General features: G+C 40.3%; 1 protein-coding gene across 1 annotated transcript in view; it reads left to right on the top strand.

Annotated features, from left to right (window-relative positions):
* The window catches only part of LOC108424797 (alpha-1,6-mannosylglycoprotein 6-beta-N-acetylglucosaminyltransferase B-like), a 239,736-nt gene that overhangs the window by 111,538 nt on the left and 104,526 nt on the right, over window positions 1-23,672 (top strand). The window contains exons 7-8 of the mRNA XM_017693034.2: window positions 4,621-4,785; window positions 18,778-18,947. Of these exons, the coding sequence (XP_017548523.1) occupies window positions 4,621-4,785; window positions 18,778-18,947 (335 nt within the window). The remainder of the gene's footprint in view (window positions 1-4,620; window positions 4,786-18,777; window positions 18,948-23,672) is intronic.

The raw sequence follows: 23,672 nt of genomic DNA, 5'->3' as shown, positions 1-23,672 counted from the left end.
TGAACATATGATAACACAACACTCTTTAATGCAAAAACATAAGTACTTTATATGTACTTTTTGGTCACCAAATTACAACCGCAAGTCTTATTTAGCACCAATCCAGAGGCGTCCTTGTTCTTATGCTGGGGCCGAATCACAGACAGCTCCCTGCCCCCTACATAGACTACATAGAATGCACTACACAGAAATCTAAAGACTGGATCATGAAACAGTGCAAACTATAGCTAAGAAATAGACATTCGGGACTCAGACACATCCATACTCGATAAATGCTGCACTATTTCACTGTAGAAGAACTTCTAAACTTTCATAGCTAGCACACCACTTTGGAAGTACGGAGCCATTTGGAATTCAGCCTGGGTTTGAGGGGACTTCTGACTGAAACCAGACATTTGAAGGGTGTAATTGATTCAAGTGACATTTTTAAGACTTCCTTTATTGGCATTTTCCAATTAGTCATACCTTAAGTACCTTAATTCAAACCTGTGATATTGATGATGGGGTTGTTTAGGACTGTTAGCTGTCTTTTAGCCTGTTATCTAGCTGCACAGCCTAGTTCTAGTGAAGAATATCAGTCGCCAGGCCCTCAGATTAAACAAAAAACAGATTCTCAAATCAGTGCATATGACTGGGTTATGAATGAGGTCCCTGTGAGGAAACCTCAGACACACTACAAGAATGGTAAACTGTCAAGTAAATAGATCTTAAGTCTAGTCAGTGTATCTTATATTTCACATATTACATGGTTATATGGTTGTGCACTTATTACAGTATTGCCTAGCTTATGTCTAAACATTATTTACTTGTTTTAGGTCATTTCTTTAAGTGATGATTTTGCTGGTTTCAAGCATATTTCTTAAAACACACAACATTTTCTGCCCGTATAGTGAGACAATTTTACTAAAACTACCTAAAATGTCGAGAAATAAGCTACACAGTTAGAAATAAAGGTTCTGTGCAGGTACATTTTTCATTAATCAAGGTATAAACTACGTAAGTGTTCCCTCAAAGGTACAACAGTGGTTTTAGGTCCAATTGTGGACCTTAAAGAAGTTTTTCCAGGTGAACAGTACATGTTTGTACCTTTTCATAACCGACTGTTTTAAACAGAACAATAAAATTAAAGCCTGGAGATGAGCTGGGGTGAGTGGAGTCATTGCAACTTAATACAACAAGAAAATATGCTTTGAGTAGATTATGGTACAGTCATGTTCCCTGATAAAGGTACTGAGATATACCCTTGAGGGTTCCAGCCCAATGACAATTTCCTACCTTTATCACTGAGAGTGTGTATAATGTTCTATTAAGCTTACAACAATCTCAACAAGAGAAGTATTCGATTTTTGCAACTATAACAAGATAATTGTACTTGATAAGATGCCATTTTTTGCAGTGCATCATGTTGCGACTGATCGACTGCTTTCAGGGTAAGAAGGAGAAAACCTTGCACCAAACTATCTCTTTAAAGCCCGGGGACAGACAGCAAAATCTAATTTAAAAAAAAGAGCACACGGAGGGAGTTGAAGAAAATGCCAGAACTGTATTGGGGTTGTTGTGGGTAACACATCCTCCACTTCTTCACTAAAGCGTTTATTGAGAATTTTATTCCAGCCATGCATGCAGCTCTGAACAGACATTTATTGATTAGAGCTATCAGCCAGCAGCGCTGTTTACGATACGCGCAATAGAGGAGCACATAAAGGTGCAGGAGAGCGAATGAAGTTTTTACTGAGAGAGAGAGAGAGAGAGAGTAGAGAGTAGAGAGAGAGAGAGTAGAGAGAGAGAGAGTAGAGAGAGAGAGAGTAGAGAGAGTAGAGTGAGAGAGTAGAGTGAGAGAGTAGAGTGAGAGAGTAGAGAGAGAGAGTAGAGAGAGTAGAGAGAGAGAGAGTAGAGAGGGAGAGAGTAGAGAGAGAGAGAGTAGAGAGAGTAGAGTGAGAGAGAGAGAGTAGAGAGAGTAGAGTGAGAGAGTAGAGTGAGAGAGTAGAGAGAGAGAGAGTAGAGAGAGTAGAGAGAGAGAGAGAGAGAGTAGAGAGAGTAGAGAGAGAAAGAGAGTAGAGAGAGAGAGTCGAGAGAGAGGTGAGAGAGTAGAGTGAGAGAGTAGAGAGTAGAGAGTAGAGAGAGAGAGAGAGAGAGAGAGAGAGAGGGAGAGAGAGAGAGAGAGAGAGAGAGTAGAGAGAGAGAAAGAGAGTAGAGAGAGAGAGAGGAGAGAGAGTAGAGAGTAGAGAGAGAGAGAGAGAGAGAGAGAGAGTGAGAGAGTAGAGAGAGAGAGAGAGAGAGTAGAGAGGGAGAGAGTAGAGAGAGAGAGAGTAGAGAGAGTAGAGTGAGAGAGAGAGAGTAGAGTGAGAGAGTAGAGTGAGAGAGTAGAGAGAGAGAGAGTAGAGAGAGAGAGAGAGAGAGTAGAGAGAGTAGAGAGAGAAAGAGAGTAGAGAGAGAGAAAGAGAGTAGAGAGAGAGAGTCGAGAGAGAGGTGAGAGAGTAGAGTGAGAGAGTAGAGAGAGAGAGTAGAGTGAGAGAGTAGAGTGAGAGAGTAGAGAGTAGAGAGAGAGAGAGAGAGAGAGAGAGAGGGAGAGAGAGAGAGAGAGAGAGAGTAGAGAGAGAGAAAGAGAGTAGAGAGAGAGAGAGGAGAGAGAGTAGAGAGTAGAGAGAGAGAGAGAGAGAGAGAGAGAGAGGGAGAGAGAGAGAGAGAGAGTAGAGAGAGAGAAAGAGAGTAGAGAGAGAGAGAGGAGAGAGAGACATTTATTGATTAGAGCTATCAGCCAGCAGCGCTGTTTACGATACGCGCAATAGAGGAGCACATAAAGGTGCAGGAGAGCGAATGAAGTTTTTACTGAGAGAGAGAGAGAGAGAGTAGAGAGAGAGAGAGTAGAGAGAGAGAGAGTAGAGAGAGTAGAGTGAGAGAGTAGAGTGAGAGAGTAGAGTGAGAGAGTAGAGAGAGAGAGTAGAGAGAGTAGAGAGAGAGAGAGTAGAGAGGGAGAGAGTAGAGAGAGAGAGAGTAGAGAGAGTAGAGTGAGAGAGTAGAGTGAGAGAGTAGAGTGAGAGAGTATAGAGAGAGAGAGTAGAGAGAGTAGAGAGGGAGAGAGTAGAGAGAGAGAGAGTAGAGAGAGTAGAGTGAGAGAGTAGAGAGAGTAGAGTGAGAGAGTAGAGTGAGAGAGTAGAGAGAGAGAGAGAGTAGAGAGAGTAGAGAGAGAGAGAGAGAGTAGAGAGAGTAGAGAGAGAAAGAGAGTAGAGAGAGAGAAAGAGAGTAGAGAGAGAGAGTCGAGAGAGAGGTGAGAGAGTAGAGTGAGAGAGTAGAGAGTAGAGAGAGAGAGAGAGAGAGAGAGAGAGGGAGAGAGAGAGAGAGAGAGAGAGAGAGAGAGAGTAGAGAGAGAGAAAGAGAGTAGAGAGAGAGAGAGGAGAGAGAGTAGAGAGTAGAGAGAGAGAGAGAGAGAGAGAGAGGGAGAGAGAGAGAGAGAGAGTAGAGAGAGAGAGAGAGAGAGAGAGAGAGGGAGAGAGAGAGAGAGAGAGAGTAGAGAGAGAGAAAGAGAGTAGAGAGTGAGAGAGGAGAGAGAGAGAGAGAGAGAGAGAGAGAGAGTAGAGAGAGAGAAAGAGAGTAGAGAGAGAGAGAGGAGAGAGAGAGTAGAGAGAGAGAGAGAGCAGCAAAGAGACAAACAAACTCCAGTCCCACAGGAGCCCCACAGGCACTACAGCGCTCCGACTGTCAGACTGAATAAAAGCCTGCCTGTGTGTCTCGGTGTGTTTACTCATGAACATGTAAAAGCGTGTGCACTTATTTTTGTTTTCAGGGAAATTCCACCAATTTATTTATTTTTTTTAATTTGTGTCGAATGTTACGTAATCAGTCATTCAGAGTGGTTTGGTGTGAAATGCTCCACTAACACATTGAGAATTGTTCACAGTGGTGGTGATAGGAACCAGACATCCAAAGAGTTCAATGAATCCAAACAGATGAATAATAATGAGAGTGAATAGTGATAATGAATCCTTTTATAATGAAATTGTGAAAGAGTGCAAGAGCTGCAATTTTAATTATATTTTACGTTGTTCAATGTTAATAAATATCACATGGGCAAATTTAACCAAACAAAGCATCGGTCTTGAAATGGATGTGCTCGCCTTCATGGTAAAAAAAGGGCTTATGATGATTAATGGAAAATAATTGTATTAAAACTGCAGCCGCAATGTTGGTTTGAAAAATCGCAATGAAGTATTTTTGTTCAGCCCTTTCAGAGAGCATAGTCACTCAGCTTAAGCTTGTGCTCTTGCCCTTTATGCACTGAAATCCCACCAGATTCCTTGAATCTTTTAATTATGCAGTACTAGTCAAAATACATTTTAGAAATCCTTTTTTCTATATTTGCGTTTTCTGTCCCAGTCTTTTCTGATTTGGGGTTGTAGCTACATTAGCTTTGCTAATAGCTCCAGTGCATGAAGTGCATTTAAATAAATAAAGAGATTGAGCCTCATTCACAAATTCCTTGCTAAATTGCTTTTTAAAGGTCCCAAGACAAGGTTTACGTCAGATGCATGACGTGTTCCTTAACCACAGAACTGTTCACACCATGGTGCTCTTGAAAGTGTGTTGCTGTTGCTTCTTCATTATTCTCCCTCTCTTCTGCAGGCTGCGTTCCGTACAGACTTGAGCGCTCTGCTGGATCAGGTGGGGACAGGGAAGGAGTCTCTGAGTTTTATGAAGCGGCGCATCCGCAGGCTGGCCTCTCAGTGGGCCACCGCCGCCCACAGACTGGACATCAAACTGCGCAGAAGCTGGCGGGAGCAGAAAAAGGTGATTTGAGGGTCTGACTATGCCGTAACTTTCACATACCTCCACACACACCGCAGTCCTTTTCCTAACAGTGGAGAAAAGTATCTCAGTGTGTAAAGCAGGCCCTACTCTTCCTATGAATTCATATGAACATATATTTGAATATATGAATGTAAAAGGGCCTTGAATGTATTGCTAAAAGAACCGTTGAAGCATTTTCCTACTTTGAACTGTCTGTATAGTGATGGCCAAAGCCCAGTTGCAGCGCATTGTATGTTGCTGTGATAGAAGCTTTGAAATGTCTTTCAAAAAGATCCTTCAGCCCCTCGGACAGCACTTGCTAGAGAATTATGGACAAATCAACCAGCAGAAAATGAACAAAAGCAGCAGCTTAGTGGAACTTTAGTTCCCCCCGAGAGCCTCACTGTAATAACAATCCATGAGCTGAATGGACAAGAGTGAGAGGCCACAGTCACAGAGGAGCTGTAGCACTGACTGTTTATATAATGCATTTAAAAAATGTATATGTGAAAAATGATATATGATTTTCTGATGTATATACACTCATGACATATGACATATACACTCATTGGATCTATGTATGACAGACATGATATATACTCCCACTGAGTGTATGATATTTATGACATATACACTCACTGACTGTATATATGATATTTACCTGCAGCCGTTGTTGCTCTTCCTAGGGGACAGCAGTAAAAGCTGGAAACTGTGGTCAATCTGTGGAAGTGACAAGTTTAAACAAAAAAAAAGAATGATATTGAATTACTGGGAGTAAATGAAGCTTATTTTGTTCGCTCATAAATCTAAAATGAATTTTATATATAAAATAACTTTATTTAAGGTCAAAGTAGAGTAAAACAGACAAATGTACATTGTAATGCCAATCTGTAAAGAAAGATGAGGTTAAAAGTCCAGCAGCAGGGATGCCAAACAAGACCAATTAACAGTAAAAGTATGTTTTCTCAAAATCTTTGAAATTACGTTTATTTGATTTCTTAGAAATGTTGCCTTTTATTGTAGCTCAACTGTGTCACTAGTTCCATTAGTTATTCTGACACACTGTCGTAGTAACTTTTAACTGTGAAAGAAAAATGATCATTTGCTTTCGTGAATTTCTATTTCGGTAAATGTATAACAGCAGTGTTTGAATACAGTATAGGTACAGTTTACATGCATTTACCTGTTTTTGCTAGTTTTAATAAATAATTTATATATAATAATTTATTGCTATTTGTTTTCTTCTTTTTGCACGGAGCGATTGTTTATCAGTTCTTTTATTAGTTCTTTTATGAGCTGTGATTTTAGGCAACAACTCTATTTCAGCAAAAGAGCAATAGTGAGTTTCAGTATTAATACTAAATGTTAGTTCTGGATCAAAAAAGCTAATCAACCTCGTCCCGAGGGTTTAACTTCATCACTGCTTCACTGGCTGACGTTAAAAAATAAAGTGCAATGATCACTAGCAGTTACCACATTTGGAATTTTTGGAATTTTATGGAAAGTGTAGATCTGAACGTTTAGTCCTTGATACATTTGGGCAGTTTTTTGTGGAAAGCCAATGCTTTACAATTTTTCCATTCAAGTGGTGCTTATACGGAGTTGTAGGACAGGGTCATCTGTAAGAGAGACTTCTCTATTTTCTTCTTTCCCCCTATTATGTTTTGTCTGCTGTCTCTGCTGTGAGGCTTGCTCACCTTCTTGAGCATCCTTGACCTGCGCCCTGCGGATCATTTCTATGTTGGACCATGGGACCTTATCTGCTCATCTCTGCCAGAAGGGCTGATTCTGTTGCAGCACTCTGAGGACCTGTTTACCGCTTCTAGAGGCCGCTTAGCACTGTATCTCCACTGTGAGGCTTTATCTCTCTCAGAGGATTAAGGTTAAGGGGCATTCCTCATAGGGCGAACACAGCAATCCGAGATTCAAAGAACGATGCGCTACCGAGTTCCCTTTTCGCCTCGCCTGCAAACTTCCTGAACACGTTCTTTTCTAAATAAGTTAACAAGGCCAAAAATTTCACTCTTGGCTGATTTATCTTCCCATCTTTCTCCCCGAACACGCAAAATGGATTTTTTATCTCCTAACTTTATGTGCTATCTCAACACCAGCTGTTTCGGTTCCTTTCTTTTTCGTGCCGTCCGGAGTTCTTTATCATCCGTAATTAAGGCGAGGCTGGGAGTCAGAAGCTATTTGCTGTCTGCCGCAGATAAAGGTTCAGAGTAGAATGCTCTGGAATGGGAACAGAGGGTGTAATTGCAAATTAGATTCCAGTGCCAGATAGTACTTGGGTTTCGACACAAGCATGTGGGTTTGGACCGCGATGCAATGCCGTTTTACATTGGTGGTGAGTGGCAGTTGTTCAGATTAGCTGTACAGGCCTTGCATGATCCACGTTAGCGCTGGCAAGCAGCCTGCTGGAGGAGGTGTCGCAATAGCAGGGAGATTTATGGATCTGTCTGGGGTCGTTAACGGTGTCTAGCATTTATTGAAGGCATTCAAGCTTTGCCACACTCCATTTCCCAGCATTCCTCATCACCAGGAAGGCCTTTTTTGTGTTTACAGAGTTATGATATGAAACGGACAAGCAAAAGCGATTAATCAAAGGCAGTTAGCATCAGGTGTGCTAGCTTCAGGCTGGCTTGCACTCCACCACTTTGGGTTTTCAGTTTGTGGAGGCAGCGGAGGAGGAGGAGGTCTTGTCTGCAATGGACTATCTGTCCTCATTAGATGTGCCTGTGGAGACAGACACATGCACCCTCCCCCTGGTTCCCCACAGCCCCTGTTTGTCGCTGCATCCAGCTGGTCAGAGACTAACTCTACGCGGATCATTAGCTGCTACTGTGGGCTGCACACAGTTTTTCTCCTGGCCTTCATGCTGAGGCCACAGCGGAGACTCTCACACAGAGAGGCAAAGCTGCAGTTACTTGTAACTAATAGTAATATTTTAAGATAAAAATAGTTCTGGTCACTATGTGGTGGCAAGGAATACTGAGAAAATGTCTTGAATATTGAAAGTAATATTGCTTTAGTGATTTAACGGTGTTATAATGCTGCTTCAGTGCATGTAGTAACACTTAAACCCCATGTAATATGACTTTTTTACTGTAAAAGTCACCTTATATAATTATTAATTATTGTTATTATTATTAATATGTTATCATCTAGATAAATCATTATCAGTTCATTTAATTCTGAAGCAGTAATTAAAATTCTGCACTTATTTTGGGGGCAGTCGTGGGCTGGAGGTCAGGGAACCAGCCTCGCGCCCGGAAGGTTGCCGGTTTGATCCCCCTGAGCCGACAGTAGATGGCATCTAACCCCTAACTTCTCCCTGGATGCTGTAGATAGGGCTGCCCACCGCTCTGGGCAAGTGTGGTCACTGCCCCCTAGTGTATGTCATCACTAGTGTGTATGTAGTGTTTCACTGCACGGTTGGGTTAAATACAGAAGTAAATGAGTCTTTTTTTTTTTTAATTTTCTGATTATCTCCATGCTTCTGCTAAATTTACCTATTTAAATTTCCACTTATTAGCATGCACAGCTTACATTGTGAGTATAAATGAGAGCTATTATGCATGAAGCTATTAAAAAGACACGAATCCCACTTTAAAATGACCACTGTACAAAGCTCTGTGTAATGTAACTGCACCAGGCCATCATAGCTGCAGTTCCAAGAAAATCAATGTAGTTAAAGGTCAGATGTTTTGTTCAAAATGTACCTCAGGCAAAATAAATGTGCTGCCATACAGGGGCAGGCGCGCTGAGGACTTACAGCACATGGAAAGAAGGAAGTAATCTACAGTAACAAGACTACTTATAATGTTATTGTTCTATGATGCTGTTTATTGGAAGTCTTTAGCAGAGTACATGTCAGAAAATCACACAAATGTAATAGGTTTTTATGATTAGGTGGAAAAAATGTTTTCCATTTTGCTTGAGCACACTGCCACCAAAACCCAGTAGCTAGACCTTGAGAATATCTAAAAATAATAAATTCAGTGTTTTTAAATTTTAATAAATTCAATTATTCATCCATCCATCTATTTGTCTGTCTATATTCCTCCTCCAAGCCTCCCGCAAATACACAGCTTAGGCCCACATACTAGTTGGGCATGAACTTATCTAACGAAAGTCTTTAATGACATCATGTATTAAATCATTTAAAATAACACTCAGTCACTCAACATCTTTTTACAATAAACTGTTTCACCTCTCACTTTGAAAACAGTAGCTGCCCACACTTCCGTGACTTCCTGCTGGTTTGGGTTCATGACAAAAAAGTGCATGCTGATGACTTATTGGGAAGAAATTTCAGACTGCTAAACATGTACGAGTGAATGAGTTCTATATATAAAAAAAACAGTTTTCTGTTTTTATGATGGAGGCTCCTTGGAATTCAGCTTGGGGAAACCATGAAGAACTATATAGAACATTTTTAAAACAGAACACTATGACACTGAATGGAAAATGCTTACATTATTTCCATAGTGAGCACTTTTCATGGTAAATGGTCTAGAGAACTGGTCCAGAATGCCAAAAAAAACTCAAATCTCATCCCATTGAAGAGCTTTTTCCCCTTCTCTTATAGTCACCATTTCAGGGAAGGGTACAAGTGACGTTCTTCATTCTTTTCTTCCCAGAGCAGTTTGACGGAACAACTTGACACTCATTTTAAGTTGTCGATTCTTAGTATAATAATCCTTCCTCTTAGTTTTGTTTCGTTACACTGTCTCCTAGAGAATCAGGAGAGAAAATATCAACATTGGAAAGGCTGGTTGGCAGTGCTTGGGATGCTGTACTTCAGCAATATATTATGGAATAGAAAATTTCAGTGCTGTATGGAGAGAGATAGAGCAGAATACCCTAAGTGTGCTCCTCCAATACAGAAACATCAGGTTTGATGTCTGTGTGGCACTCTGACACTTTGGCATTGAACATGACTTTGCTCTTGTGTGAGAGAGTTCAAAGGGGTTGAGCTTAGTGGTGTTTTCCTGCAGTTCAAGATGGGGTTAGTTTGGTTTACCAATGTTTCCGAATCTGAGGAAGTCAATGACAGGCAATGGGTTCATGACTGGAGGCAAGATGTATCACTTATCAACAAAAATAGCATCCTAATTAGCTGATGTGTCCAATTCTGTTAGATAATTCTACAGAAAGATATAACAAGATAAAAGTTTTATTTCTCTTCTGAAAAACACCATTGAAATGTTCTCCTGCAGGAGCACTATTTCTAACTGAAAGATAATCCTTTCCCTAAATAACGGAGACGACTGCTGATCTTCCATGACTGTAAGTAAGTCAGCTGCATTGATTATAAAGCCACACTTAGCTAAAGATTATCTGTGCTTCTCAGGCTCCCTGCCACTACCAATTAGAATTAGTTAGAGGTAGTGCAGTATTAGCTTAGTCACTGTCTGTTAGCTATGATCTACCTCCCATGCCTGTGTCAGTTAGCAGTAATCTATTCTCTTAGTCAATTTGAAGTCAAAAAGGCTATTACTGAGCTGATGACTTCAAAGTGAATCAACAGTGAGTCCTAATTAACATACATATCAGCTAAATTTGTTGAGCAGGTTGCAAATGAGCTTTTGATCGAGGTTAGTGGACATGCATACTGATACGACCACCAACAACCTGATATGAAGCTTTCACAGAAGGATAGTACACCATCAGACCCCAATGGTGCTTCACGGGGAGTCATTTTGACCCAGCTAATGTATAATCAGGGATTTAGCATTGGTTCATGTATGGCTAAGACGGCGATGCTGGCCATTGGGAGTGCTTTGGGCCATCTGTGGGCACCAGCTGGAGGTTGGAGAGGTCATTTCAGCCCTGACGTGGCACATCTCTCTGGAGGACACACCAGCTGCTGCTGGATGCTCACCGCTAGCACCCTTTAGTCTGAACCGCTAGGACGCTGCCCTCTGGCCCTGAGCTAGTTAGCATTCTGCTTGGTTTAGCAACGAGCTGTGCTGCCGTGTGGGCCTTTGGGCTATGACAGGCTATCATGAAGACCTTTCTGCCACAAAGCCCCACCATCCCCCCACCCGACACAATTCAACCTAACTGTCAGAACTGGCCAAGGTCAGGTACAGGCAGTGTTAGCGATGTGCATCACGCTGGATCCTGATCGGCTGGCTGGGTGCTGGTGGCGCGATGACATATCTCCCACACACAGTGTTCTTACCTCACTGCTCTGCTGATCTCTCACCGCTTCCACATATGAGGTCAGACTCATATTTAACAAACAGAATCAGTGTTGCCTTTTATAAGTCTTATAGACCATGAAGGGCTAATACGAGATATTTTACACACATCTGACTCTGGGTTTGCTTTAGGGAAGTGGTCATCACTGCAGTTTTGCATGCATAATATAGGATAATCTTTACAAAACTGTGGATTGATTGGCTGATTGGTTCTTGCTTACGCTCTAAAAAGAGTTTTTTCAAGTTCTTCTTTTCAGTTCCTCTCTGCCATTCTTCTTCATGCTCTTAGGCTCTTAGGACTGTTTTCCCTTTTGATTCTTGGTTCCATTCAATGGTTCCTCCTCATGCTCTTAAGGAGTTTTTCCTCTCGACTCTTGGTTCCTCGTAATGTTTTTTCCTCATGCTCTTAGGCACTTGTCTTGAGTACTTATGTCCACAACTAGAACCAATTCTGGGCTCATTTTGTGTTTACTTTCAAACACAAAAAATCTGTTTGAAGTGTTGATCAACTGCATAGTTCAATATGTCACTTTCTGGCCACAGGTTTCACAAATTGTGTGCACTAGCTTTATTAATTTGCTGCTTTTAATTATTTTCCTTGAATACAAACACTTAAGTGGGAAATCCCAGCCTTTTTGAGTAAATGGCATTTTGCCATTTGGCAGTTTTTTAGCCATGCAGGGGAAGCAGTCATATTGCCAAATTAAGCAATCATGCAAGCTTACACGTGGTGCTGGGAGCAAATAGCTTCTGTACGCGCAGTGGACTGCACCGGAGTTTGGAAGTGAACCCAAGACCGATTTCAAGAGGACCAGAGATCAGTTTTCTGGAGAAATCCTGGACTTGTAAACAACTTTTACTCTTGGCCAAACATACCAAACTCCCAGAGCAAGTGGGTGTTCCTGGGTCGGGAAAAAAGGTCTGGTGTGAAAATGCTCTTAGGAAGTTTCAACTTTTTGAGTCTTGGTTCTTCTCAGTGGTTTAGCAGGCTCTAGACTTTTTATAACTTTTTGTCAAGAGCGATAAAGTCACATGCAACTTCCACTGTATGAAAACAATGTACACAGCTTTAATAATTCATGTGAGAAGGACTTCCAGGGTTACAGTACAGTCATTCATAATCCCATGTGCCCTTCAAGAAAATGGATTTTGAAGTCATGAGTCGGGCAAGTCAGCAGTCTGCAAAATCCGCCGTACTTACTTGTTCATAAACAAAAGTCTAACCTGCTCTCTTCCTCTGCCTGCATGCCTATAGCACTAATCTCCCCTGAGCCCAGCAGTGGCAAAGCCACTCCAGAAATGGAAAACCTGTGTCTGACAACGCAGGAGGATTGCGATGGAATGCACAGCGTTCTTTTCATTGTGTTCAAAAGTGCTCCTCTACAGTCATGCAATTGTTCCATAAGCTACCCAGGAATAGCACTGTGTTAATATGCAAACATCTGATGTTTATGAGGTAGTTCCTTTTTTATGCTACCGTTGGCTTCCCGGCAGAACTGGTGCTGTATGATATGAATGTTCTACTATTGCTACATATCATAAAGTTTGCAGATGACACTACAGTCATTGGTCTTATGCAGGACAGTGAAGAGTCTGCTTACAGATGGGTTAAACAGCTGGTCCTGTGGAGCAGTCACAACAAATTCTACCTTTCTACTGAAAGTGAAGATGGTGAACTACAGGAGGAGCTACCAACCCCCTGACAGCCCTTACCGTCATTGACAGGACTGGCCATGAAGTCCTTCAAGTTCCTGGGAACAACAATCACCAGGGACCTAAAAAGGGTATCAACTCCAAGTCCAGCACCGGATCTACTTTCTCCAAAACATACTGCCACAATTACTTATGGAAAGATACATAGAAATCTCAGAACAGCCATCACAGAGTCTGTCGTCAGCACCTCAGTCATAGTCTGGCGCAGCTCTACCACCAAACATGATGTTCTCAAGCTACAGCATATCATCAGATCAAGACCACTGATGTTAACACTTGCAGGTTGACAATGACAGATGTGGTAGGATGTCACGTATAAGAATATCTTGGGAACATTGCAAGGTAGAGACTTTTATTTTGCCTGAAAGGGTAGTGTTGTGACATCAACAAGAACCACTTGCCTCTGATTGGTCGACAAGTAAGGAACACAGCCTCTGATTGGTCAACAAGTCAAGAACACAGCCTCTGATTGATCGACAAGTCTGTTTGGTTGACAAGTCAGGAGCACAGCCTCTAAATGTTTGACAAGTCAAACACAGCCTCTGATTGGTCAACAATTCAGGAAGACAGCCTCAGATTTGTCAACAATTCAGGAACACAGGCTCTAATTGGTTGACAAGTCAGGAACAACATGGAAAAATGGATAAATAATAACAGAAGACATTCAGTGTTGGATTTGTCGTTATGGCTTTCTTTTACAAAGTCACAGGTCAAGTCTGAATTACGAAACTTCTGAAAAGGATACGACTGCAGCAGAGTGCTCACTGGAATGGCTACTCTTCCAGGGAAAAGGTGAGTCTTTAGCGGGCAGCATTTCCAAGATTTATTATTTATGTATGACATTTTTGGATCTACCCACCTTGCTTGATCTACACATCTCCAGAACTAAGGAACATAACGTCTGAGCCCTGGTACAACCTGTTTCAGCTTGTCACCTCAGACAGAAGCTTCAACCTAATCAGGGTTAAAACCAGCCTGAGGCTTATGAACAGTTGTTGAGCTTTGTTGCTTGGCAAACACTTGTTGTACTCAACCATTCTTGATTGTTTTATTTATTTTACTCAGTATTCTATCTAGCTGCTGTAATCTGCACCTGTTTTATTAATGATTACATGTATGTATTGCATCAAATTCTCACTTTGTTTAATTGCACAACCAGGAGTACCCAGTCGGGATTTGAACCCATAAACTTCCAGCAGATAACTCATTGCCACTGGGCTACCAGCCACTCCTGCTTCTGCAGTGCACAAAAATATTGGCTGCCCACACTGCATTCGTGTTGGCCATTTGACCCCTATTATATTTCAGTTTGCTTAGAGCGGAATTAGCCAACCTTTATTGATTCAGCTCAGTCTTCATAATATAGGCAAACCCTGACTTTCTGAGTTTAAACTTTAATATATATATATATTTTTTTTTTTTGGTGCAAGCTGTGATTGTAATGCTGGCACATTATGAAGTTCCTGTTGTTTACTGCCTCTGCAACTGCTCATTTTTTTACCATCTGTCACATGCTGGATTTCACAATCACAGTAGATTTATCCTTTATTGTTATGCAGAAACTTGGTGGAGTTTATTCACTTAACAAGATGTTGAATCCACAGCGGTAAATACACTTAAAAGTGAATTGGGAGCTTCTGCTGTTTCTGCTCTGCGTGTGTTTACAGCAGAGAGGGGAAAGGTCAGATTTATTTATTTCTCTCTGTGAGAGAACAAGCTGACAAATGATAAATAAATGTGTTAAAGTAACTACAGGGTGGCTGTGTTGTGAGGGAGTGAAGCTGAATACAAGGGATGGAATCAACAAAACAAAACATATCATACAGATATGTAAATCTGTTTTTCTGCTCTCTCTCTCTCTCTCTCTCTCTCTCTCTCTCTCTCTCTCTCGCTCTCATCTGTCTTTCTCTCCGTCTCTCTCATTCTGTTTTCTCTTCAGAGAATTTGTCTTCCCCAAAGGGACTTCTGAGGCCAGATTCATGAAAGTTGTCTTAAGAAAATCTTGTGAAGTTTCTTAGTACAAACACTAAGAAGTTAATTAGCTCTTAAAAGCAGTTCTCAAAAAATACTTAAGAATTTTTTAAATATTCTTTCAAGATAATCTTAATTCACGGCAAAAACTGGTATGTTGTCAATGAAAATGATCTTAAATCTAATCAATAAATCTGATATTTCTCCTGTTGAGATTGTTTTAGCTTATTTCAAGATTAGTGAACTTATTTCCAAACATTTCCTACTTGCTGTAGGTGATTTTATTATGTCAATTTACTTTAAATTATCTGCCAATATAGTGAGTTAATTTTTCAGAAATGTCCAGAACATAAGAAATACAACAGATCGACTAGAATTACGATCGTTTCACTTGACGAGTGTTTCTGCAATGTTATTTTTCTTAAAAATTTCTTAAGAAAATCTTCATTGTTTTCTTATGTGGGCTACGTTGCATTTGATCGTGTACCGTAAACGACAAGAGATGCATTTTGAATTCGTATTAACTGTTATTTCTGTTTAATCGGCTCAGAGGACCAAAATGGAGGAGAAACATCAAACCAGGATGACGATTCATGAAAACAACAAGAGGCAGCATCCAAGTTTGATAAATTTAGATGCTGATCTCATCAACTCTTACCAACTAAGACAAGCGCGAGGCTATCATAAGGTTAAAAACACATATTCCATATTCATATTCCAACAACGGGTTAGAACAGCGACATTGTTCATATGTCACAGCACTGAGCAGACTCCGCCCTCACAACCCAGAGTGAATTTATCCACCTGTGACCACCCATTAGCCAGCAATCCAGCTCCAAATCACCCCAAACCCATTCAGCACTGTTGTATCACTGCTTTTAGCTTTCATGTTATATACAAAGAAAGTGAGTGACATGATTCACTCACTACACTCAGAGGAGCCATCTAACACCAGCCAGAGTGAGAGAAGCCAGCTCTAACATCCCACAACCCAGAAATACGATAGAGTAGAGAAATCCAGCTGTGACTAGCTGGTGTTTTAATTCTGTGATATACTCTGACATGGATGTGGTGGGAGTGATGGCAGTAAGGCGGTGTGAACCATCGCTGACCTGCCGAGCCAGCTAACATTTGCTGTTTGTACTAAGTTGACATTGTTGAGTTTAGCACCGTTGTTGGCCTCTTGTTTAGCATTTGTAAGGGGATCGCCGAGCACTCGTCACCAGACAGCTACTTTCCTGCCTAAATCAGGACTATTACAAAAACTGTGGCTGAGCTTTTCCACCTATTAAAAACAGCTCACCAGACACTTTCTCCCACTGTCCCATGCCAGATTGGTGAACTGTTCCACTGTTCGGTGAGTGTTTGTCACATGACCATAAACAAAAGTTTAAAACAGATTTTAACCAATCAGGAGCAAAAATCAGCCTTCAAACTTCAAAGAAATAATGATTTGACATTTATCGCGATATGTATCTATATCGAAAGATATGAATTTGGTTTATTGTGATAACATTTTTCGCCATATCGCCCACGAGCAGAACATTCACACTGCATAATGAGATTTTTTGAAATACATGAAGTCATAGGTCTTAGCTGGGACTTTGAGCTTCATTAAAAATGTTTCAGCTTCATCAAAAGAGCATGTAGTGGAGCACGGCAAGTGTTGCCTCATGAAAAAACAAACACAGAATCATTCAATCTATCACACTAATGTCTACGTCACAGTAGACGGCAAGCAGTAACAGCATAGTGTATTCTTTACCAAGAGGTGCCAAATAAATGCAAAAGGCTGCAGTAAGTCATGACCATTTCGAAAAAAGCAAGTGGAAAATATTGAAAACCTGAATTGAATGCGCTGAAAGAAGTAGGCATGAATAAAATATATGTGAATATATTACATCAACATAGTTTTGTTTTTGCTTTACTTACTTCTCAATTCAATAAATAAACATTTCTGCAGCAGCGCCATGTGTTGCTGACATAAGAGTGTCTCTGCTTGACAGTCTTGCTGCATGTTTAGAATATGTGGGAAAAAAGTAGCTGAAGGAAGCACACAATAGTTCTCAGTTTCACTTTTCTTTACTACCCAAACTTCATTTATTTATTCATCATTTAATCTTAGGACTTATTTTTCACTAACTACTATATAGTCAGTACACATTATGAATTATTCACCAATTCTTCACTATACAGTAACTGAAGAACTTTTGTATCTATTATGAATCATTCAGTATCTGCTATGAATCATTCATTATCGACTATGAATTATTTACCAACTTCTGTAAATGATTCAGTATTTAGAGGAACTTATTCAGTACATATTATCAATTATTCAATAACTGCTATGAATCATTCAGTATCTATTATGAATCAATCATTATCGACTTTGAATTATTTACCAACTTCTGTAAATGATTCAGTATTTAGAGGAACTTATTCAGTACCTATTATCAATTATTCAATAACTGCTATGAATCATTCAGTATCTACTATGAATTTTTTACTACCAACTTTTGATTATTCAATTTCTACAATGAATCATTCGGTATTTACCATAAATTATTAAATATCTACTATGAATTACTGAGATAATGACTATAAATGATTCAGTATCTACTATGAATTATTCAGTACCAATTATTAATCATTTAGTAACTATTTTTTGTTATTTTATATCTTCTATGAATCATTCATTATCGACTATGGATTATTCAGTACCTACTATAAAGTATTCAGAATTTAGAATAACTTGTTCAATAGCGACTATTAATTATTCAATAACTTCTATGAATAATTTAGTATCTGCTATGAATGATTTAGTAATTACTTTTACTTATTCAATGTCTATAATGAATCATTCAGTATTTATCATATATTTTTCAATATCTACTATAAATTATTGGGTAAAAACCGATTCATTTGTAGCAGTTACTCAATAAATCTTAGTAGATATTAAGGATACTATGAATCGTTCAGTATCTACTATGAATACTTTAGTAACAACTTTTAATTACTCCGTTTCTACAATGAATCATTCAGGATTTAACATGAATTATTAAATGTTTGCTATGAATTATTGAGTTACTACTATAAATGATTAGTTTCTGCCATGAATCATTCATTATTGACTATGGATTATTCAGCAAGTACTATAAATGATTCAGTATTTAGAATAACTTATTCAGTAGCTACTATTAATGATTCTATTACTTCTATGAATTATTCAATATCATGAATTATTTAGTAATTACTTTTATTTATTCAATATATATAGTGAATCATTCAGTATTTATCATACATTCAATATCAACTATAAACTATAGAGTAAATGCAGATTTAATTACAGTAGCTACTTAATAATTAATAGTAGATATTGATGTTACTATGAATCATTCACTACCTACCATTAATTATTCATTATTGACTATGGATTATTCAACTACTATAAATTATTCAGTATCTGCTATGAATTATTGAGTAAATACAGAACCATTTGTAGTAGTTGCTCAGTAATTCATAGTAGATATTGATGATGCTAGGAATCATTCATTACCCATTATGAATCATTCAATAACAACTTCGAGTTATTTTATGTCTTCTATGAATCATTCAGTATCCACTGCGAATGCTTCAATAAATACTATGAATTATTTAGTTTCTACTATGAATTGTTCATTGTGGATTATTCTGTTACCACTATGAATTATTCAGTATCTACTTTAATTATTCAGTAACTACTGTACATTGTTTAATAACTGCTCTAAAATGTTCATTATCTACTATAATCATTCAGAGTGTGTTATGAATTGTTTAATAATAACTATTAATTATTCAGCGTCTACTAGGAATTATTCAGTAGCTACTATATTGATGTTGATTTATCAAAAAAAAACAAAACAGGTTATGTATGTTAACACATTCTGTTCATTTTGTTGATGAGCATTGTTTCCTTCTCCATTAAGTAGCTTCGTCCAGCCCTTCAAAGACGCAAGCACCTCCGTGTAACAGTCAGTGATGCTGATCATTATTATGGTTAACTTGCTCAATGTATACATACCTGTAAAAGTCCTGAATCTCTGGCGTGTTTTCTGTGCAGATTTTGGTGCATGTGGGCTTCCTGACGGAGGAGTCCGGAGATGTGTTCAGTCCGAAGGTCTTGAAGGGGGGACCTCTGGGGGAGATGGTGCAGTGGGCAGATATACTGACTGCGCTTTATGTTCTAGGACACAACCTCAAAATCTCCATCTCAGTCAAAGAGCTACAGGGGTGAGTCAACTTTCTGCACTTCAGCATCCAGCCGGTCAACATGTGGACATGTGCTGCTATTCTTTACTTAACACTTCTGCTCTTTGTGCTCTTCATCCTTCTCGCTGTGAGAAATTGAATGGTGATGTTTAAAGGAGCTTTGTGAAAGGAAAGCACATGTTTTATGGGGCAGTCATGGGCTGGAGGTTAGGGAACCAGCCTCGTGACCAGAAGGTCACCGGTTCGATCCTCAGAGCTGACAGAACATGACTGAGATGTCCTTGAGCAAGACACCTAACCCCCAACTGCTGCGGCTTGTGCTGCCCACTGCTCTGGGCAAGTGTGCTCACTGCCCCCTAGTGTGTGTGTGTGTGTGTGTGTGTGTGTGTGTGTGTGTGTGTGTGTGTGTGTGTGTGTGTGTGTGTGTGTGTGTGTGTGTGTGTGTGTGTGTGTGTGTGTGTGTGTGTGTGTGTGTGTGTGTGTGTGTGTGCACGTGCGTGCGTGTGGTGTTTCGCTTCATGGATGGGTTAAATGCGGAGGTGAAATTTCCCCGTTGTGGGACTAATAAGGGTCACTTAATCTTAATGAACTTGGTAAAAATACATAGATGTTCTTTGTGACAGCGATAGATAGATAGATAGATAGACCTTGTTACTATGCTCATTGTCTGGTCAGTGGATCATACACAGCAGTGCTGCTGGAGTTTTTAAACACCTCAGTGTCAGTGCTGGACTGAGTCCACCAACCAAAAATATCCAGCCAACAGCGTCCTGTGGGCAGTGTCCTGCGACCACTGATGAAGGACAAGAGGATGACCAACACAAACTGTGCAGCAGCAGATGAGCTGTCGTCTCTGACTTTACATCTACAAGGTGGACTGACCAGGTAGGAGTGTCTAACAGAGTGGACAGTGAGTGGACACAGTGTTTAAAAACTCCAGCAGCACTGCTGTGTCTGATCCACTCGTACCAGCACAACACGCACTAACACACAACCACCAGGTCAGTGTTACTACAGTGCTGAGAATGATCCACCACCCAAATAGTACCTGGTCTATGAGGGTCAATAAGGGTTCTGACCACAGATGAATAAGCAAAAAGGGCTAACAAAGTATCAGAGAAACAGATGGTCTACAGTCTGTAACTGTAGAACTACAAAGTGCAGCTATACAGTAAGTGGCGCTGATAAAATGGACAGTGAGCGTAGAAACAAGGTATCATGTTTGCCTGATTGGTGTAGATTCTGCTCAGCCAGTTTGCATTGAAGTTTCTTAAGGTACTGAATAATAAGCCGTAGTATGTAATAAGCCTGGGATTTTAAGTGGTTCATGTAAGTGACCTTTGCCCCAGTGGTTTAATAAGTACTACATCAAAAGCCAGCTTGTCCCCATTGTTCCACCAGTCATGCATTGATTTATAATACATAGACACTCAGGAATAAGGAGATAAATATATCTAATCTATATTTCTACTGGTCAGTTTTTTTCCCTTTCTTTTCATGAATGTACCTCTTCACCGTTTCACCCACATCACTCCCTGATTGAATGCTCTCGAGCCCTTTGCTTGACCGCTGTCTTGGATGATTGTCGTGTTTTCCAGCGCAGTGTCCTGTCTGATGAAGGGACAGAATGCGCTGTGTGAACTCTCGTTCTGAAAGTCTCGCTGCACACCTGAGGCAGCTGATTCTACCTTCACTACAAATGGACAGTGGTTATTAACATCTGCATATCAAAGGCGTTTCTTACCATGCATGAGTTCCTACAGCTGTGATACCTGCTGGTGTTGGCGCTTCATGCTGGGGACTGTTTTAGCATACAGTCACTTTTGATTGGTCAGTGGGAGACAAGCTCTGTTGAAGACAGTCTGAAGGAATTCTGAGCCTTGCTTTATTATGATTTCTGTAAAGATTTCTATAAACCCAAGGCATTATTTGAGATAGTGAGCTAAAGTAATCATTTATAGGATACTTTCCATTGGGAAGAGCTTATCCCAAACCCTACGCCGGTGTTTGCACTTGTGAAAATAATACTTTTATTCATTGGTTTAATTTTCAAATAAAAACTTTGAAAATAGTTTTTCTTGCTCTACTGAAACACAAAGAGATAGGTTTAGTCTGTGGGCCGGGTCTTTTTGACCATGCCCCTACACTTAGAGCAGGAAGTGAGACTGCATCCCTGTCCCTTATGGCCACATGATAAGTAGTTAGATCTCATTGTTTTGTTCCAAAGTCTGAAAATCAGTGTGAAACATGAGGAATTATCACTACCAAAACATATATTTTCTTCAATTAAGTAAGAATGTTTTGTATTTGAATGAAAAATATGATAATTTTATATGTGTAGAGCTCTTCAAAGCTGCAGTTGCTAGTCATATACTGGCTAGTGTTTCGGAATTCTACTCAAAAACAAATTTGGTACAATGATCCATATATATAGATGTACGATAGGTATTTGTTTGACAGAGGGATAACAAGCTAACTTGTGGTGACTTTTAATTGCCTAGCCTAGCTGTTGGATATATTTAAACACTTAAAAATGACATTTTACACAGTTAACATAGTCCAACATTTATGACCAAATATGAATATTTTGATAGGAAAAACGTTGTGAAAGCTTCTATGGTAAACAATGAGGAATTGACGTTAAAATAAACCAAAATAAGCGTAATATCTGGGTATTATTATTATTGTTATTAGCTTACAGCAATAGTGGTCAAATATCACACATGCACACACAAACATCTTCCAAGCTGATTATCTTTGAGTCATGTGGGGTGCTGGAGCCTATCACAGCAGTCACTGGGCGGCTCGCAGGATACACCCTGGACAGGTTGGCAGTCCATCAAAGGGCAGACGCACACATTCACATCTAGGGGCAATTTAGAATGTCCAATTGACCTGACTACCTGTGTTTGGACTGTGGGAGGACAACCACGCAGACACGGGGTGACCATGCAAACTCCACACAGAGAGCACCCTGGTCACCCAGCTGGAAATCTAACCCAGGCCCTTCTTGTTGTGAGGCGACCCACTGCATGCTGCCTTAATCAAATATCAAATATCTTGTAATGTATTTATGTGTATATGTATACATGCAGACAGAATTGTCCATGTTGTCTTCAGTTCACTGGTCACTTAATTGACACGAGGACGCAGCTTATTCTCTTGTGTATCATTATTATGTTAATAAACCAGCATTGCATCACAAAAACCTACTAATTAAACAAGGTAATGTTACGTATAATAATGTCTAGATTCAGTTTCTATCCTGGTGCACTTGTATCTGTATTCCGTTTCTTGCTTCTTTAGTGCGTAATATGTAATAAAGTTCAGATCTGGCCTTCAGATGGAGGCTGGTGCAGGAGCACACCCGAAGAGGCAGCCTACACAACAAAAGAAGCCTTTCTGAAATTGCTTCTCTTTTTTTGCTGACTACAGTGCAGCGATAGACGGCTTTGGCCTCATGCCAGCCCTTTTGTTTTGATCTTTCTTTGAGAAGGACTTTGTGCTTTAGTGCCCTTTCAGAAAGCTGCTCATGTTGTGTTGGTGATGATCAGAAGGAGTTGGGTTGTAACTGATTCCACTGAGAGCAAACTACGCTCGCATACTTTCCCGAGCTAGCGCTTCGGCTCCGGTCCTGAGCGGCATGCGGTGTGAAAACGTGACAGGACGAATCTGTATTTCAGTCGTTTAAACCATGCTTATTTAGCTGCACATTGATTGCTATTGACCGGGAGGGGTTTGGTATGCCTTTGTTGTTGCCTCTGTGTCATCTTTTTTCCCCGCAAGTCAGCAGCGTTTTATATTCTGCTAACTGATGCAAGCCCCAGTCTAGCACCCATAAATCTGTCTGCTCAAGGCGGCTAACTGCAGCTAGCATGCTCCGTTTGGCTATCAAAGCAGGGCCAATACACTGTAAATCAGAATGAGGAGTCACTCTGCATCAAGAACAAGAGAGCCCCCTGCAGAGAGCCCCCTGTGGAGAGTTAATGCTTTTGTTTTGTTTAGATCCTCTTTAACAACATTTGAACACCTGATTTTTCAGCTTGATACTGATCATTTATAACCTTTCCCACATTTTGGAAGTGCTGCTGGGCTTCTACTGACCAGTTGACCAAAACATTAACACCACCTCTTTATTTCTAAACTCATTGTGTATTTTTTTTTCAGCTCCACTGACCACATATGAGCACTTTGTAGTTCTACAATTACAGGCTGTAGTCCATCTGTTACTCTGTATACTTTGTTAGCCCCCTTTTAACCTGGTGGTCAGGACAACCACAGAGCAGGTATTGTCACTGCTGGACTAAGAATAGCCCCCCACTCAAAACTATCCAGCCAACAGCGTCCTGCGGGCAGCGTCCTGTGACCACTGATGAAGGACTAGATGATGACCAACACAAACTGTGCTGCAGCAGATGAGCTGTCGTCTCTGACTTTACATCTACAAGGTGGACCGACAAGGTAGGAGTGTCTAACAGAGTGGACAGTGAGTGGACACAGAGTTTAAAAACTCCAGCAGCACTGCTGTGTCTGATCCACACCAGCGCAACACACACTAACACACCACCACCACGTCAGCGTTACTGCAGTGCTGAGCATGACCCACCACCCAAATAATACCTGCTATGTGGGGGTCCTGACCTTTGAAGAACAGGCTAACAAAGTATGCAGAGAAACTGATGAATCAGCCTTTGTTGAAAATGTTTCTAGATAGCACCAACAAGAGGGTTCTGCTATAGTTAAGCT

The sequence above is a fragment of the Pygocentrus nattereri genome, chromosome 30 (assembly GCF_015220715.1).
Source record: "Pygocentrus nattereri isolate fPygNat1 chromosome 30, fPygNat1.pri, whole genome shotgun sequence".
Classification (NCBI taxonomy): domain Eukaryota; kingdom Metazoa; phylum Chordata; class Actinopteri; order Characiformes; family Serrasalmidae; genus Pygocentrus; species Pygocentrus nattereri.
The sequence above is the reverse complement of the archived record's forward strand: the minus strand, read 5'-3'. Positions and strand labels throughout refer to the sequence as shown.